The 19,270-nt window shown below is 41.6% G+C and overlaps 2 protein-coding genes across 2 annotated transcripts; one reads left to right on the top strand and one right to left on the bottom strand.

Moving 5' to 3' along the window:
* Nucleotides 1-86: 86 nt before the first annotated feature.
* Nucleotides 87-8,757, bottom strand: LOC118099317 (armadillo-like helical domain-containing protein 4). The gene is made up of 8 exons (XM_035143795.2): nucleotides 8,415-8,757; nucleotides 6,400-7,328; nucleotides 4,376-4,762; nucleotides 3,412-3,561; nucleotides 3,138-3,296; nucleotides 2,943-2,974; nucleotides 2,090-2,239; nucleotides 87-1,939 (listed from the first exon to the last, which is right to left on the bottom strand). Exons 2-8 carry the CDS (start codon nucleotides 7,307-7,309, stop codon nucleotides 1,865-1,867), a joined length of 1,863 nt encoding a protein of 620 aa, XP_034999686.1. The 5' UTR covers nucleotides 7,310-7,328; nucleotides 8,415-8,757; the 3' UTR covers nucleotides 87-1,864.
* Nucleotides 8,758-10,165: 1,408 nt separating this feature from the next.
* actr10 (actin related protein 10) lies at nucleotides 10,166-18,587 on the top strand. The gene is made up of 13 exons (XM_035144369.2): nucleotides 10,166-10,374; nucleotides 11,548-11,620; nucleotides 11,710-11,792; nucleotides 12,022-12,130; nucleotides 12,722-12,829; nucleotides 13,153-13,220; nucleotides 13,365-13,444; nucleotides 14,208-14,243; nucleotides 14,910-14,989; nucleotides 15,094-15,167; nucleotides 15,386-15,467; nucleotides 16,702-16,903; nucleotides 17,274-18,587. Exons 1-13 carry the CDS (start codon nucleotides 10,298-10,300, stop codon nucleotides 17,453-17,455), a joined length of 1,254 nt encoding a protein of 417 aa, XP_035000260.2. The 5' UTR covers nucleotides 10,166-10,297; the 3' UTR covers nucleotides 17,456-18,587.
* The last annotated feature ends 683 nt before the right edge of the window (nucleotides 18,588-19,270 follow it).

Genomic DNA, 19,270 nt, shown 5'->3' with positions numbered 1-19,270 from the left:
GGTTATCTCGTCTGCACTTTTTTTCCCCCCAGTTCAGATCCTGTGAGATTACAAGATGTATCATAAGATGGATTCTGAATCAGACATCTAAAACATTGGTTTTATTTGATCACATGTTTCATATCTACATAGACAAAAATGTGTCACTGTTTTACATCACACTTATCCTAAAACAGTATTATTGCATATACACAGGCAGTTAAACATTAAGCATAGCACATGGCTCATGAAGTTACAGAAAATATACTTTCTTTGAACAAAAGACAAGAAGTGGTGTTGATGCCATTGGTGTTGAAATACAGAATGTTTTGAATTATTTCTAAAGTCAACTATTCCTCAGATTTTCTCCAGAAAGTAAGAACTCAAAGCTTGCTCTGAAAAGATCCCATCTCAGCAACGTGACAGTAAATCAAATTGTCAGTTATCTGCTCTTGTCTTGATCAAATAAAAAAATAAAAAACACTTAACTAGTTTAACAAAAAAATGTCAACTTCGGCCTCAGTGTCTCCAATATTTGTGCTTTTCCAGACAACAGAAATGGATGTTGTGCACATAGAAGAAAGAAGATAACGCACACACAAGAATGAGTTATCAGTTTCATTATTCTTAAAATCTGTTCTTTGCTACATACTTTTCGGATGATGGTATTTTGTGTGCGTGCCTCTCAATGTAACTTTTTTGAACCAATGACAATGAACATTCTCATTTCCACAAAATTCACATTAATACAATGCGCTAATGCAAATGAATTGTATGTGAAGATTTCTAAAATCCTAATCTAAGAAAGAGTTCTTCATTTTCAGATACACACTTATTTGTTTTCTTGCAAAAAAGTTAAATTAAAAGACTGATACCACTGTCGTATGGAAATATGATGCTAATGGTGGCAGCCAGGAGACTCTTGGCATTGCTAAGTTTAGCTTATCTTATCATAAAACCTCTAAACTGGGAAAACAGCTAGCCTGGCTCTATCCTGTTGAAAACAGTTGAGAACAGTTGACCTGGGTCGTTTTATTGGCAAAAAATAAAACAAATAAAATAATTCTGCACCAACACTGTTTTTGATCATGTTTGTTTAGCATTGAGCAGTTGAGGTAACCACAGAAAACCTCAGAAAGTCACTGCTCCCAGCTACGAGATAGTTCGCACATAATCTCCATAAAGTGCCTAATTTTCATTTTTACACTTTATTTTTTGTTCACGTTAAATGAATAAGACATACGTGTGTTGGTGAGCTGTGGAGGTGCCCATTTGGACAGAGCCTGGCTAGCTAGCTTTATGCTAAATTAGCTAGCCGTGTCCGTCCTCTAATCCAACTATTTTCTTTTCCCAAAAATGCTAACGTGTATCTAAAAATGAACCTTTATTTACACCAACATGACAAATATTTACAATGTGTAATGTCACCCTTCTACAGCCCTTTTATTACTTGACAGAAAACCTGCTGGTTCTCCACTCCACGAAACCTCGGTCAAACCAGCAACACTTTAATCCCACCGATACCCTGCGAATACATTTTGTTTTCACATCAGTATTATTATTTCTTTTTTTTTAAGTCAAAGTGCACCACACCAGCCCTGCCAAGCCATTAGAGTCAACGTCACCTGACAACTTTCAAAAAAGTGCTCACATTGGTACTTTTAGGACGGGTGGGGGGTTTACAAAGCCGACCATTGTGCAGCCCGTGCAAATTGTGCCCTGTACTCAGTCACACTCTGTGGATCAGATGAGTCATAGCCGAACGGCCCGGGGTGATTAGAGATGCAGTAGTCATAGCGATGGTGATGTTCGCCGAGCCTCCGTTACAGGAGTGTCGGGCAGTGGTCGCCGACAAAAAGGAGCCCCCCCCCCAAATAAAGTCCGATCAGAATTCATCTTCGGAGCTGTCGGCCAGCAGCATGGCCTGGTCCTGACGACTAGTGCCGGGCTCTCTGGGTTGCTGGGGAGGAAAAATAAACGTAATGCTTAATCGAAAGCATCTTAGGAACAGAATAATTCACAAAGGAGCTGTTTGTTGTAATTCTGACCAAAAAAACTGGCAGGTGGAACATAAAAACGTATTTGTGTTTAATACAAGTAGGGTATTGACCTCTGGCTGCCTGACCTTCCTCCTCTGGTGTTTGAAGCTGTTCCTCCTCTTGCGGTGAATCATCCTGATGCTGTAGAGGGCACCGACGATTAGCAGGGCCCCTGTGATGCCGATGCCCACAGGGGCCAACATCCCGGACACATAACCCGCCTGCCGACAAAGACGACACAGGTCAAGCACAGGTCAAAAATGGAGCAGAGATGTAAACATAGGCTATCTAATCCAGATAAATCAATTAAATTCCCTTTATACATATTGGTGATCAATTTGCTGGAGGAAGAAAAATGACTTATGATGCCTTCATTGGTTAAGATTGACAGAATTCTATATTTTTGTAATTGTTGACAAATCCCATGGAAATTATGAGTTACTTTGCCTCTCAATACCTAACAACCTCCCAAACCTGCTAATGTCCTCAGACTGTTTGTAACCACCAAGAAGTGCATCTCCAAATATGGCACATGTAAATTTTTCAAATTTGAAAAAGATTTCTTAAAACAGCCGGCCACTATTTTTACCCAAACAAGACTAAATGGTTCTTTTGATATGGACCATTTTCAGCCACAGAGTAACACACATTTTGTTCCTCATGCAGTGAGTATAGCAGCGGGATGGTTTATGTGGGATTGACTCAAAAATAAAGACGGAATATATCACTTATTTCAACAGTGCGGCTTAATACAACAGAAGAATATTGTATATCAGTTAAATGTTGCTTTTGGACTTATCGTCTGATAAATTGACAGGAAGTGAAATATAGAATATTGCCACCTTTATTTTAAATGTCTTAATGAGGGAAACTCACATTTTTAATCGGCAAGTCCTTTTTAAGGACAGGAGGGGGCAGTCTTACCTTTTCTCTGATCAGCTCTACCCAGCTTCGCACTGGGAGAAAAGAAAAGCCACAGATTTAGCAGGACAACATAGGCAAATAATATTTTCTCCTCATTTGCAGATAATTGCAGGTGAAATTTCTGGTAATGTGTAGTCTGGTAGTTTAGTAACAAGCAACTCTATAAGATAAGGTTTAGAAATCATGTTGTCATACTCAGCCCCTGGTTGCGTTGAACCCAGACAGGAGGCGGAGGGATGAGGCTGTAGGGAGGCTGCGTTGAGAATGTTTTTGGCTTATCTGTCAGGTCCTCATCGCTCTCCTCCTCCACCGATTCCTCAGAGTTCTCGTCCTCCTCGTCCTCATCTGTCTCCTCTGTGGGGGAACAAATTCATCTACTCAGCAGCCAAGAACAAAGGGTCACATTTGGGGGCTGGAAATAAAAATACATTTTAAAAAATGGGAATTTTTGTATTAAATGGTTTCTCACCCTCAGACTCCATCTCCTCTAACCCTGATCTAGATTTGTGCACAGGCTGATGGGCTGCCATGGTAACCGTTGTCATAGCGTGCGGGAAGGATGAAAGGGAGGGGCCAGTGGTGGGCAAATACCCTTCAAGGTTTGGCGTCCTCACAGAAACTGCATGTCCCACATCACACAGAGAGACGACAATAATACTGGATGCTTGTAGACATTTCTAGACATTTCACAATGTGTAAAGGGTTGAATCTAAGTGCAGGGTGCCTTCTTAGACTTTTGACAAATGTAGAAATTGATTTGTTATATTTCAGCGATTCAGACATGCCTTCACAAATGCATCTACAAGTGTGCATCTACATCCTAGACAGTGTATCTTTAATTTATACAAACAATGCTTAAGATATTTTTTGGGATGAAAGCATGTGTCTGTAAAAATAAATGTCAATGGAATAAATTAAAATTATGAACTGTACATAAAGATGGAAGACGTGACAGCTCCCCAAACGTGAAGCCAAAGCATTGCAATCGTGGATGGCTAAAGAAAAAAGTCATAAATCCCGCCTCCTCCATGTTACCGGATGGAGTATGTGCAAAACTAAAAAGTCAAAGCACACCTCACATGCATTTTTCTCAAAGATGGTTGCTGTCATTTTAGTAGCTCTTATCACATTGACTTATGTCTAAAATTAAATTTTTCGGTCCAGCATTCTTATCCAGGATATTTTGGCTTCATTTCTGGATAATGGTGGCGAAGTGGAGATGTGTCCTCCATCTTAATATAAAGTCTATGGATAGAATTGGTAACATCCCACCTCTTTGAATACTGGATTTTAAATGTGTATTTTAGTATACAGTACTTTATTAGGCTCTGACTCCTACTTCATTTTGCTTTGGAGTAATGTTCGAGTATACTGGATCTATATGAAAAAGACATTTATTTCTTCATTCTTATCAACCATATCCCCTCTCTCACCTCTCTCAGATCCATCCTCCGGCTCACTTGCAGCTCGCTGCTGTGAAACAGACGGAACCGAGGAGCCGATCGGTTCCTGGAGCTCGGCGCCGGATGTCTGCCACGCTGACGTCCAGTCTGGCATCAGCAGGGGTGGGGCATGCGAGGGGCCGTCCATGTCTGCCTCCATTGTGACCAGCTGGTCCAGGTCCACCTCTGACAAAGGCATTCCTCTGGTCGCCATGGCAGTGGGAGGCTGAGCGCTGCCAGGCACTGGTGTGACCACTGCTGCTGCCGCTGCCCCCTCTGGTGTAACATCTTCAAACGGCTCAAAGATGAGAGGGAGAGCCTCTGATGACATGGTGCCCTCCGTGGCTTCATCCTGAGTCAGTGGCACCTCAGTGTCCGCTGCAATTAGAGGCAGAATGAAGGTCATGATATACAGCAGGACAATTTAATTTTGAAAGGGCAGGATTGTTCAGACCTTCTGGTAAACATCAGTGAAATCCTGCCGCCGGTTCACATGGAACTCAGCGAGCAAACTAGGGCATATGAATAATGACAGGTTGTGGGTCTTGCAGTTTCTGTACACCGTGCTGTGCCGACAGCTGGAATGAAAAATGTATCGCAGAGCAGCTACTATATTCAGCCCCATTAGTAATTATGACAGAATGCAGCTTTTTGAAACAGCTACCTCTTTAGACATGCTGTTTCCTCATTAAAGGCACTTGTACCCTCTGAGAGCTGAGTTCACAGTGCAGCTACGACACAATGAATGGTGGATTTGAAAATGGTTCTCTTTCGATAAGAGGCTACACCACACGGGGGGCTGTCACAGGAGAAGTGGTACGGCATATCTTTCAGGCATTTCCTCCAAACCCGAGACATTTCTTAAGTCGGTTGAAAATTGCTTTTAAAGACTGAAATCCTTTTACATAATGCTGTTTGGGAATTTAGTTTTTTTTTTTGCGCAGCTTCTTTTTGGAAGGAAGATTCATCAAACGCACAATCCCCATACGGACGGCAGGAACACATATTGGCTCAGACAGACTCCTTTAATCCATTTCCCTCTCCTGCCTCACTGAATAAAAACACTCCTGCTCCTTTACAATAGGCTGCTGGGAGAATGAAGGGTGGGAAGGAAAGAGAGAAGGTTTGAATGGGTGATATGTATATATACATATGCATATATATAGATAGAGAGAGGTTGAATCCTCTGAGGACTTGCATAACACTGCCACCAACGTTTGATGCCACTTGTGTGTGTGTGTGTCCTTTTCTTTCCGTTTTTCAGACTGAAGTCAGGAATAGAAAGTAATTAGACTGCCACAGGTCCCAGCTGGGGTTCAAAGTGGAGCGTGGAAAAGCGGGCGCCTTCCTCGCCAGTCATCAAAAGCAATCTCCGCCACTAGACATGTCGTTTTCATTTCCACTGCACTTTTTTTAATGAAGCCTCCTGAAACCCTGCAAAACCCCACAGGCCCGGAAAAAAACGGCTTGTTGTGGAGGGAATTCTTACAGGGTGACACTGCCTGCAGAGCATTCATCTTAGCGACACAACTTTAAAGGCCCTCTGTGGCAACTCATGTGGAATTAATGACCAATAAGGGATTAGAGAAAGTTGTACCCCAATGCATATGTCCATGTCCTACTTTTATCAAATATGCATTTCTAACTTGAAAGGTTCAGTGTGTAAGATTTAGGTGAAAGGGATCTTTTGGCAGAAATAAAATAATCCTAGTGATGTTTTCACCAGTGTGTTTCATCTAAATTGTACAAATTATTGTTTGTTTTTTTACCCTAGATTTGGCCCTTTATATTTATATACTTTATATTTACATCTGGAGAGGGTCCTCTCTGCGGAGGCCGCCATGTTTTTTACAGTAGTCCAAGCTGGACAAACTAAACACCTTTTGAGTTTTTATAACTGAAGGCTACCACAGGTTCTCTTTCATGATTAGAAGGAGAGGGTGAGTTGAGGGATGTTCAGCTGCAACATCCAAATTCACCACTGAATTCTACACAATGAACCTTTAATGACTTACCTCCGCCAGGTCTCGCTGCCTCGGTCCACAGGCTTTCCGGTCCGTCCTCTCTGGGCATCAGGTTTGGTCCAATCTCAGGTAACAAGGGGTCTGGGAGTGAGGATGTCGTGGCTCCATCATGGCCCCAATCCGTCAAAGCTGTGGAGACAAGGACCGAAGGAGGGATGGGACTGTGGGAGGTCAGCTTCTGGACCCGTGTTGAAGGGTATGGAGGTTCTGTAAAGGAGGGCGAGCTCGTCTCTGGGTCTTTTTCCTGGCGAGAGTCATCTCCATCAGGGAGTCCTGTTCTGTCCACCCCACCTTGGCTATTTTGTTGGCTGTATGAAGACTCCAGCTGAGGTGGCGCTGTAGAGGAAGCCAGAAATCCACCTGGACTTAATCTTGAAGAACTCATGTCTTCTAATAGCTGCTGTTTCCCACTTGTAGAAGGTGATGTCTTCTCATCAATGACAGACATGTTGTCCTCAGTGCTCTCTGACTCCCCTGGCAGAACTGACGCTGCCTGTCTCTCACCGTCCTCCATTTCAGATGAGCTCACATCCTTTTTTACCTTGCTCTTTTGGCTCCATGCCTCTCCACCAGCCTTCCTCGGCCCAGATCTTCCATCGAGGCTGTCCCCGTTTTCTGTCTGCGTCACCGGCGCTATCCCCTCAGGTCGTCCATTCGGGTCAGCCCCTCCTCCTGCACCTACATTCAGTACCAGGCCAGTCACATACTCTCTGTCCAAGGGTTTAGCCTTTACACCCACACCCAGCACGGGTGTTGACCTGACAGTTCTTACTGACTTACACTCCCCATCACAGTGGCTGTCCTGCGTGGGAGTGAAGCTGGGGAGGTGGACGGGCGTTCCACAGACACAAAGGCAGATCCCAGCCAGGAGGAGGCGACGGAGCATCCCAGACATCAGCATCTCTGTCTCGTCTCAGCACCTGCAGAGAGTGGACCCAAAAATATAGACAAATGCTAACAAGTGGAACTGAGGTGTGATCAGTACCCTGCCTGCAACTTCTACGCTTTGTCAGACACGTGGACAGAGAGCGAGGGAGACAAAGAAGAGGTGGAGGTGCCCGGAGAGGAAGATAGGTGACATGGCACATTACTGATGTGTGCAGCTGCAGATTAAAGGACTGGCATGAGAACTTCATATACAGAGCAGGATTGGCATTGCTTTGATGCTGCGGCTGAATCTTTTTGAATAATTTGGATGGAATTCCTTTTAATCTCAGACTCATGTGTTCATTTTGCATAAAGAGAAAATACATGCACACACACACACACACACACACACACACACACACACACACAGAGAGAGAGAGGTAGAGTGACAAAAGAGTGTGAATCTGACACAGCAATCCTCTGCACATTATCACCCATGAATAGCACTAGGCTGCCTATCCTCCGCGATACTGCACAGATGGAGCCCTGATGTTACATGTGTTTACATTGCACACATCTGCATCTCCCTCACAACCGACCAATATGCATTCATGATGTATATACATGACTATAAATAGCACAATAAATCAGATTAGGGGGAAATCTGATTCTCTGGGGCGCATTTGTTTCTCCACGTGATCTTAACACCGATAATCACCTGATAATCGATCGCTGCTGTGTGAGGATGAGGAGGAACGACGCGCCTGGTGTTGACAGGGTGACACCCTGAGTCAGACAAGCGTCTGAGAAGTCATGTTGCAGCCGTGATGATGCTCAGTCCAACAATGCCATACACTTTACTCCATGCGCAAACCCCCGAAACCACCATGCAACCACCACACCTCGTACACCCAATCAATCCCATGCAATCTAATGCCCAATTACATAATCGCTAACAGCATATGGATTGTAAACACATTCATATTGCGGTGTTGATCCGATCTGACCGCATGCACCTGAGCCAATCACGGCCGTATGGCACCCACCTAAATCCCACCATGCCCAGGCACTGAGAGCGAGATTTACCTGGTAACAATGGAAGTCGCATATGGCTAAAAATAAAAAATAAATGCCTTTACCTTCCAGAGTTGGTGTCGGATCGCTGAGCCTGCAGGGCGCACATGAGCCTCACATGCACCGAGAGAGGAGAGGAGAGGACAGGAGAGCAGGCTGGAGGAGGATGAGGAGGATGAGGCTGGTTGTTGTGCAGCTCAGCGTCACTGACTGGAAGTCTCAGGCTTCTTCCCCAGCGCTGCCTTTAAATGCCTCAAATCTGCAGGATTTACTCCAACCGATGACTTCACCTTCTGGTGTATCAGCAATGCCCTTCACCGCATCGCTTTCTAATCAGCAGTTCATTTTCATCTGCTTTAGTCTTTTCTTCATTGTTGTTGTTGTTGTCTTTCCCCAAAGGTCACTTCAGGCTCCTCATACTGAATAAGAGCAGAGAGACCATGCAGTTTATATATATATATATGTGTATATATAAATCACCAAGAAAATATTCTTGACTGAGACTTAAGCTTATATTATATTTAAAACCTGTTTTTAAATGAACAAATTACCTAATGTGATTTTCCCACTACAATTGTAATATTCACATTAGACTTATTACATTAATAAAAAAATTAATCTTTGCTTATCTGCATGAATTGTTGGTAATTTTTTACTAGGTAAAATTGCAAGTGGTCAATTGTCTACATAATATACATGGTGCATAATGGTTCACTATTTGTTAAAATTAACAAGCAAGTGTTGTTCTTGAGGTTTGAATATTTATAATAGAATTTTGGTTCATGCACGTGCAAGTTAAGTGTATATCAGATCTTTCTGTCAATAGAGAATCCAAACTGCACAAAAAGAGAATTAATGGAGTGAACTTCAATTAGGGGGGACAACAGAGATATATTCAAGTTCCTGATGTGGTCTGCAGGGTGTAAAAGAGTTCTGTGTTAGAAAACATGTTCTTACCATTATTAATTTTGCTCTATAGAGATTTTACAGTCCTTTTTTTTTGTTAATAGGTTATATTGTGGTACAAACAAACAGTTTTGTGAATTTGTTCTCAATTGATTTCTTTGCTCTGTAAAATTATTATTTTATTTCAAAGTAGCCTGGTATTCAAGCAAGTGCATGCAGGAATAATCAATCAGTAACAATCACAACTAATAATATTTATTTGTTTTAAGTTTTAAATGTACGACTACATGATCTGAAGTGTATGCCAATCCCAGACTGTCTCCCAAACAAATTGTTGAATTGAATGATGAGGTCATGGTCTGATGTAATGTGATTGTACAGACAATGATATGATGATGAAACTGAACTCTCGACAGGTTTAATACATTCAACAAGGACCTTCCACAGACAGCATGGCTAAACAGCAGTATAGTTTGATTTGAGTAGACTGAAAAAGTTGCAGTGACCCCATGTGGCAGGACAATGAGGTTACACCAGGTTAGACCATCAGCATTCATGGGTTATAACACTGTGTCAGATGGAAGATCATTCTTCCAAATGTGTCCCCAATATGTCCCAACAATTGAAACATCCTAAAAAAAAACTCCTGTATCAGACTTACTGTAAGAACAAATTTCTCATTATTTGGAAGTGTCACAGAATAGTTTTTTTTAACTATAAAAATGTACCTGATAAAATGAATGGGTTACCCAGTTGTTGTCATTTTATTTTAATACCATTGCATCATTAACTGTCGGATAGATTGTATAGTTTTTGGGGTGGTAAGATAATTTTCAAATTATTTCTATAAAATCAGTTTTATATTTTTGCTGTTGGGATTTGTTTTTTGATCAGGCGCTCATACATGACGTCATTGCGTTTCTGAAGACCCAACCCAACCCAACAGGAAGACAACAGATTTTTGTTGGGATGCAGATTTGCGGCTGTCGGTGTTGATTTGCAACTCACGTTCTTTTCGCCCAGAGGCGAACATAATAATAAAATGCCATTATTTGATGGGTTGGGCAGCGGAGGAGAGAAGACTGCGATCGTCATTGATTTAGGAGCAGCATACACAAAGTGAGTGACAGTCGTTAGCACGCCTTGTTAGCGCTTTGCACAAATTGCTAACCCAGCTCTGTGTTTCATTTCTTAACCACCCGTAATTTGTAATACACAAGCTAAAGCTAAATAACACATGATGCTAAATGGTTCATACTTGTAGTAAATGCTTCAGCGGTGTTAGCTAGTGAGCCACATAGCCAGTGCTAACTGGGACATTCAGCTAGTGTTAGCTGCTGTCAAGTCAGAGCTGAGAGCAAAATACAAACAACTGTACTCAACGTTAGGAGCATCACGAGCAGCTGCAGTTTCTGAACATCCTGCATGTTCGCATTCGACCAATTTTTCAGTCAATAAGTTATTTTAAAGCTGATATTTTTCAGGTCAAAGGTATTGAGATGTTTTTTATATTGTTGCTAAAAATCGAATGCATAACATGTAACTGGACCAGTGGAACGTCAACTCTTGGGTTTAGCTTTGAGGCCACATTCCTGCTATTAGTCGGCTGAGAGATGAACATCTCCCCCTCACCATGACTTCTGGTGAAGTGACCGACAGTAGATGGAGCTAATGTTAGCACATGTTAATCTGATCATTGCCTGAGACTATAAGTCACTTTACTCGTCATCGTACCTCACAGATCTCCCCTCATTTGGGGGATTTACATTGACCACATGACATTTACCATAACTGCTATAAGGAAAGTCTCATTTCCTTTCTCCCCACAGTTAGTATAGTTTCAGTGCCATGTTTAAATGCTGTTTTAATACAAGTTTAGTCAAAGTGGGTTACAAGTTAGTAAGGTTGAGAAAGTGGCCTGAGGCAAATCACATGAAGATCAAGAGGAAAGTTCTCTATAAAGAGTCTTTGTCTGCAGTGGCTTTCCCACAACATTTGACACAGAGCTGCTCTCTTCTTTTATTCATAATAGAGACGACTGTACTGACAGAATTTTTTCTTCTTCTCATAAAACAATTAAGCAGCACTTTAGCCTTTATTACTCAAAAAAAAAGTCATGCAATGTTGGTGTGCATCATGTTTATAATTGTTTGGTTAGCGAGCAGTTCAGTAGCAATTTTTATATTGTAGTATGTGTTGGAGCGTTAATCTAACTAGTATATGTTAGTGAACGTTCACAAATGTTATCCTCTGCATATCAGCAGCTCAGCTAACAGCTGTATTTCTTTCCAGATGTGGCTTCGCAGGGGAAACGGGGCCCAGGTTCATAATTCCGAGCGAGATCCGGAAACCAGGACAGCAGCAGGTGAGACACAGCTGTGCCTTACTGAGTGTGATCATTTGGAAGGAAACGGCAAAATATGTTAAAATGTTGTGTGGTTTTCTCTCTTTCAGGCTGTCAAGGTGGTTCAGTACAACATCAACACAGAAGAGCTTTATATCATACTCAAAGAGTTTATCCACATACTGTACTTCAGGTGAGACTCCTGCATTAGTTACTCATTATAATCAAGTTACTAAGATATGTGTACGGCAACGAAACAAATAAAACATGCTCTGTAGTCATACTGTGTCCTAATACAGTGATGAATTTGTACATTATTCTAGTTTTTGGCCCTAAAAAGGTCGAACATTTGAGACATGCCTCATACAGAACATGCAACTTTCCTTAAAATCAGTGTTTGCACTCTTGTCCGTCTCAACCAGACACCTGCTGGTGAACCCTCGCGACAGAAGAGTGGTCATCATCGAGTCCATCCTCTGCCCTTCTCACTTCAGAGAGACTCTCACCAAGGTTTTCTTCAAACAGTTTGAGGTAGAGCAATCAAACACATCAGTCTTTTCTGAAATATACAGATCTTGTTTGGACGAGGTGTTACATCTTACGTCATATTCAAATGCACATAAATCTAAGTCTCATATAGTTATTTATTTTATTTGTCTATACAGAGTTTAAAAGTTGTAAAGGACAGAAACAGAAGAATCACGCAAATGTTTTTACAAAACTCTTTCAACTTGAAGGTTCAGTGTGTTTGAATTAAAGGCATCTAGTGGTGAAGTTGTATATTGCAACCATCTGAATACCCCTCACCTTGCCCTTAAAAGTGTGTAGTAGATATTAACAGTTCTCTATAGAGTCAGTGCTGGTTTGTCTTTTCTGGGCTACTGTAGAGAAGGGGTACAACATGGCAGACTCTGTAAAAGAGGACCTGCCACCACTCAGAGGGAATGAAAACAATGATTCCTAGTTTCGGGTGATTATACACTAATGAAAATTATTATTCTCAATTCCTGTCGATAGATCCTCCTAAATCCTACACGCTTAGCTTTTGTTATCCTTATCCTGTTCCTAATGATAAGAGGAAACTGCAGTATGTAGTGAATATGGTTGTACTCTGTGTTTCAGGTGCCCTCTGTGCTGTTTGCCCCAAGTCACCTTATGGCCATCATGACTTTGGGCATCAACTCTGGCCTGGTGATGGACTGTGGCCACACAGAGACACTGGTGCTGCCTGTATCCTTGTAATCTGTGACTTACTGACTTAAAGAAATACCCCAAACAGAAATAGCCACAACAGTTACCAGGCGGTACATGATACAAATTATATCAGATTAATATTATCATCATGTCTGATAAGTTCTGATGAATCTCGAGAGATCTTTTTACATCTCTCTCAGCTGTTTGTGTAACTTACTATTGGTAGATTGCAGCTGTATTCTTATATTTAACTTTTTTATATATACTATTTCTGAATTTGTAGACTCAAAACAACATGTAATATATTGTTTTGTAATATTTACTTTGGGGTTGACGTCTTACCTTAACTGTGAAATCAGGTGTATGAGTGCACTCCCATTCTGCCAGCCTGGGAGGCTCTGCCTTTGGGAGGGAAAGCCATTCACAAGTAAGTAGCTGGAAGTGATTGAAGAGGAGAGACTGACTTTTACACACTTATAGAAACAATCACTCTCGTGTGTGTGATGATTGAAAATGTTATGTAGCGTTTTGTGCTTCTTTCCTGTCATAACCACAACTGTCTGTATTGTAGAGAATTAGACGGCCTGCTCGTGGAACAGTGCACGGTAGACACAGACACCGCCACTGGGCAGAGTGTACCAGCCATCATCGGTAATTAGAGAAAAACACCACACACCATCTGTCTCTGTCTTTTTAACGGACAAACATGTAGCTCTGATGTGGACAGCTCATTTGTTTGACTACTTAGAATGAAAACACAATATCATGACTTTGACCCATTATGCATCATTGACTATTCATAAGAGGAACTTGTTTCTGTGTGACATTTGAGTAAATCCCTTTCTCCATTTGTGAATTATATATACACTTGCAGCCTCTTTTAGAGTTTTCCGTCTTGATACTGAATCATAGTGTTGAGCTGTGAGATCCACAGCTGCCGCACAGTGAGAGAAGCTACTCATACATGCATCAATAATTAAGACCGACAGCAGGTTGACTCACTGGACTGGACTCTGTTCAAAGAACTGCGTTTTTGAAATAAATTCAGTTGGACTGAGATCTCTGTTATTAACCTAAATCTGGAGATATGTTGCACAAAATCAAGCCGTGCAGGAGTTCGAAGTTGTCCAAATGACAATAAAAACAAAATAACACCAGAAAAACTTATTTTGCAACAGTGTTGGTTCCCCCCCCACCCAGGAGAATCATAGTTTTTATGACCTGGATTTGTTTTACACAAAGCAATCCGACTCGATTCTAGTTATTTGCTGCAGTGTGAGCTCATTCTTTCTTTAAACGCTGATTCAGCCTCATGATATAAATCTAACTCTGAAGTGAAATGGGGGGAAAATGGGAAATGGCTGATATGAAAACAAGTTGACAGAAAAAAACTTGTCTCTTTTCTTTTCCCCAGGGACCATCCCGGAGGAGACTGTGGAGGATATCAAAGGTTGGTTTGACTGAGATGTTTTTGTCTTTATGAGCGGCACCTCTCATTTTACTCCTCTGAGGGATCACAATGTTTTTTTTTATTTCCAACAATGTCCGCATTTTTAAAAAGACAACCAAAATGTGTCTGACTGTTCTGCTCTGTCTTCACCATTCACCCGCTGGATTATTATAAGGAAGGTCAACAAATAAACTGACCACATGGATCACTCATGTTCGTTCTCTTTAATCAAAGCAGACAGGCTACTCTGTTTTCAGGAAACTGGGGCAGGCTCCAGCCCTTTATGGTTTCACAAGAATAGTTTCATGTTTAGTCTCATTTAGTGTCTGTCTGCAAGAAGATTCCCTGCACATAACTGTGGTTAAATTGTTTTAAAACTATTCGCTGTTTATTGAATGACCAGTGGATTGGGACAAGGAGCACATTTTTGGTTCATTTCTTTCATTTACGTGTGTGTTTCATTGTGTGAATGAAATACATAATTTGCGGGGATTGTGCAACATCCCACATTATGTAATTTAAGCTTTGATTTAGGACTTGTGTCCAGTTTGTATCTTTACTACCTTTTAATATATTGTCAGTCATTAACATGGCCTCTAGTCATTTGGTATTAAATCATAATTAAGTTGTTATCGTTACTCACTGATTTTGTTTTGTTTCCTGTAGTGAGAACATGTTTTGTCAGTGACATGCAGAGAGGACTCAATATCCAAGAAGCCAAATTTAACCTGGATGGAACAGCAGAGGTGAATGACATGTTTTTAACAGGATCCCTCAGTGAGCTGGTGTTTATTTGTATTCAGGAACTCATTGGTGTAATTTTCTGAAAAACTTTTTTATGTGTTTGTAGCATCCAGCTCCTCCTCCAGATGTTGATTATCCACTGGATGGGGAGAAAATCCTGCACATTAAAGGGTCAATCAGGTAGTTTGTCAGAATATTTGCTTTAAATCTGCTGTTGGAGTTCTTGTAAAAATGTTTACATCTTATTCCTATATTTTAGTGTGGGCTATGTTTGAATTTGTTTTAATTTCTCATTAGGTTTATGTCCCTTCAGTAAAATGAGTGTATGCGATATTTTTTTTGTCTTTGCTGAACATCTCCTTCAGAGGTTCTCATGAACTCTTCTCTTCTTTTCTTAGGGACTCTGTGATGGAGATCTTGTTTGAACAGGACAACGAGGAGAAGAGTGTGGCCTCATTGATACTTGACGCTCTGGTCAAGGTAGAGAAAATGATTCATTCTGTATGTAATTGATATGCGTGACAGCAGGATGTTATATTTGTCCTTGTCCTTTCAACTACTTCAACTTTTAGAACAATTTGCTAGTGCACTGAGGACGTGTCCAAATTCATGTCCACTAGTTTAACAGAGAACAGGAGAAAACATTGCTCTGCCAGGCACAAGATTCAGAACTGTTGTACTTAGTCTCTAAATTAATCAAGGGGTTTGTTTCTGGCATCATTTGCAATACACCAATCATAGTGCCATGTCGCTTTCCCCTTAGTATCTGCAGCTTTAAAATAACAGTGAAATGCTGCACCATTGACTTCAGAACAGGGTTTTGTTGGTCAAAGATCAATGCACCTGACCACTACTCAATGTAAGACCAGCAGGACCATGAACACACAGATGGGCGCCACCATGTGGGAAAATAACAACTGCACTGGTCTGCAACTATGTTTTTCTCTCTCCCTCTATCAGAGCTGTACCCTGAAAGTCGAAGATCTTTATCATCCATGGGAGACCCCTCAGTTTACAGGAGTATTCTTATTGAACAGCAAAATCTGACAAAATTTGAGTCTAATACAGCCTTCCTCTTCATAATATGCACCCGTGGAGTTGAGCCCGCAGTTTGACTTAGTGCAGTTGCTATGGCGACACTCGGCTGTGGCCATTCCCTGAATCTGGGAGCTTTTTTTTTTTCTTCTTTCTCCGTGTGGGGATGAAGTCAGCCCAGGACAGCAGCCTAATTAATCTCTAACCGTACAGCAGCAGCCGACATCTCACAGTCTGAAACAGCAGTATGTGCACGACTCTTCTCAGGATGTACAGAAACACGGCTCAGCAGCTCCCCCGAGGCTTCAGGCGAGCTCTACCCACAGAGGGCAGCACTGCAGTAACGCTATCCACGGCGACTCTCATCCATCACATTAGGTTTTAGTCTGCACCTGTCCTGATAACCACAAAGTGTAGTTCTCCTGCCCCATCTTTTCTCCGACACCACTGATATGGCAGAGTGAAGTGGTTTGTGGTTGTCTTAACGGTTTTCTTCACTGATATGTAATAATGGTGTCAAATGAATGAATACAATAAATATTCCATCTTCTCTTTTCACCTACAAACACGGGATCTAGACAGAAAAGACACATTCTTCATTGCAATTCCCACCTTAAAATAAAAAGTGATTCCTGCAAGTGATTTTATTTGGTAAATGTGGGTGTGTTTTTTTCTTTAGTGCCCCATTGACACCCGTAAAGTGCTCTCTGAGAACCTGGTGGTGATCGGAGGCACAGCCATGCTGCCTGGCTTCCTGCACCGTCTGCTGGCAGAAATACGCCTCCTGGTGGAGAAACCCAAGTACAGCAACGTGCTGGCCAGCAAGAGCTTCCGAATACACGCTCCGCCTGCTAAGCCCAACTGCACCGCCTGGCTCGGAGGTCAGATATGAGATTTTATTGTTACCGCTGCTAGATTATTTCTTGGATCTTGATATAAAAAATCAGGCATGTTTAGGGGACTGATATTTGTCGTTGTGATTTCATTTTCCTTGGCTATATAAGGGGACTGTTGGTCCTTGGCGGAGTTATGCACTCTCTTGTGTAACCTTCAATTTTTTTAATTGATTTTATTCATCACTACCTAGTGTGGGAAGACTTTCAGTCAGAGAAAATCTTGAACAATAATCATTGTGAATAAATATTTCTTCTGCTTCAACACACTTTAAAAATCCATAATGTCAGAAGTTTTTGCTTGTGACTTCTTGTGAATCATTTATAAATCCGTCTCTTATCGCTCTCTGCTCAACAGGTGCGATCTTCGGGGCCCTTCAGGACGTCCTGGGGAGCAGGTCGGTGTCACGGGACTACTACAACCAAACAGGTCGCATCCCAGACTGGTGCTGCCTGAGCTCCCCTCCACCCGAGTCTCTGTTTGAAGCAGGAAAGACCCCTCCTCCACTAATGAAGAGAGCCTTCTCCACAGAGAAGTAGAACATTCTGCAAAATAACTGTAATAATGTACTCTTCTGTCTAATAGATCTTTAAATGTAACATCTCAACAAATATCTTGTGAGTTTGTTAAATACACAAATGGCACTACATGTTTGTCATGTCCAGTAGTCACACCTACGTTTTTGTGTGCAGTGATTGTGGACTGTTTGATGGTCAGACGAGGAGGTTTTTGACAGACAGAACCCAATGGGGTTTAGGCGATTACATGAAGTATTACAGTTTTAAAGTTTCAAACTGTCCTTGTGCTGCATGCAGCCAAGTCTTCTGTTGAAGTCTCATTGAGCAAGGCAGTGAAGATGTATGTATTTACTCTTAATCACACTCAAGTTTGTTCTGGTTTCTGTTGAATCATATTCAACAGAAATGTTTTAAAACCCTACAACCAGGTCAGGTTTTAGTTTTCCATCTGTTTGAAGTTGTCACTAAACCCTAGAGAAACATTCCAGTGTCATGTCATCAAATGTGAAGATCTCACTCTGAAGATAATACCCCTTGACTCTTAAAAAAAAAAAAAACTGTTTGATTTATTTATTTGCACTTGCCAATGTAAAGTAATTTAATCCCGTTAAAGGCCCTGCACACACATAGACAGTTACTCACGGTTATCAGCAACTTGTTACAGTAAGTTTAAAGTGTAAATTGTCCTGCTCCAGCATCAGAGCAAGCAAGAGGCTCTGTCCAGAGAAACAGGTCTAATCCAGCTAAATAATCAGAAGCACTTGTGTGTGTGTTGATCATTGTTGTGTACAAACTGTAAAACACCTTTCAAACAATGACATGTTGCCCTGTAACCCTCAAATTCAACGAATAAATATTCAGAATTTAATCAGACATGCATTTCACTGATTTTTATCCAGAAATATTTCTTAAAGAAACAGCCAGAACAGCATCAGCGGTTTGTGTTGAGAGGCTCCCAGCATCGTTTTGAATGTAAATACAGTAACAACAAATGAGTGCACATACAGTGTCTCACTCTCCAGACTGTGTAGTCAGATGTGTTGGTGTAAACTTGCGTTGTGACCACTTTCAGTAAAACTAACTATTCCCTCTTCACAGCTACAGGGTAGGTTAACAGTGACCAAACAAAATAAAACATTTGCTTTCATCACAATGAAGACTGTTGTTCTTTTTTCAGCCCACTCCTCGTGTACTCTGTGTGTGTGTGCGGCTGTGTGCGTCCATCCCAGAATGGAGTTGCATCTGTTTGGCCCTTTGGGTCACATTCGTCTCTTAGCCCGGCTACCGTGGGCTTGGGAACCAGTAGCAGTACCCACAATGCATCTGCAGCACAATGCTGGCAAAATAGGGGAAATGGAAAATAGCCATAAACATTGAATGGAGGAGAAACAAAGACCTAATAGTAAAAGGGTTGTGTATGTGCTTGTCTTATCTGTCCAGTCAGATGGTCATCATATTTTTAAACATTCATATTTTGTGATGAACTGAACCTTGTTTCCCTTTCTTTTTTTTCCATCTATGGAGTCTCTTTCAACTCCAGAGTTTAGAATAGAAAATTCACTTTCTGCGTCATGAACGCTAAGATTAACTTCACACAGTGCGGACCTCCTTAACTTTGGATACAGGGACATTTTGTTTGAGTTATCACAGACTTATTCAGACTGTTCCTTTTATCATATAATTAAAGGCAGCCATGGCCTCGCCTCTATCTTAGGATGTAGAGCTGCACAGCCCCACCTGCTGCCTCCGCTCCTGCTGAGGGAGACCCCCCCGTCCTCCCTCGATGGGGACTGGGACTGGAGCGACGGTGTGGTTCCCAGACCAAGAGAGCTGCAG

Source organism: Hippoglossus stenolepis, chromosome 20 (genome assembly GCF_022539355.2).
Source record: "Hippoglossus stenolepis isolate QCI-W04-F060 chromosome 20, HSTE1.2, whole genome shotgun sequence".
Classification (NCBI taxonomy): Eukaryota; Metazoa; Chordata; class Actinopteri; order Pleuronectiformes; family Pleuronectidae; genus Hippoglossus; species Hippoglossus stenolepis.
Note: the sequence above shows the minus strand (reverse complement) of the source record. Positions and strands in the feature narration are given on the sequence as shown.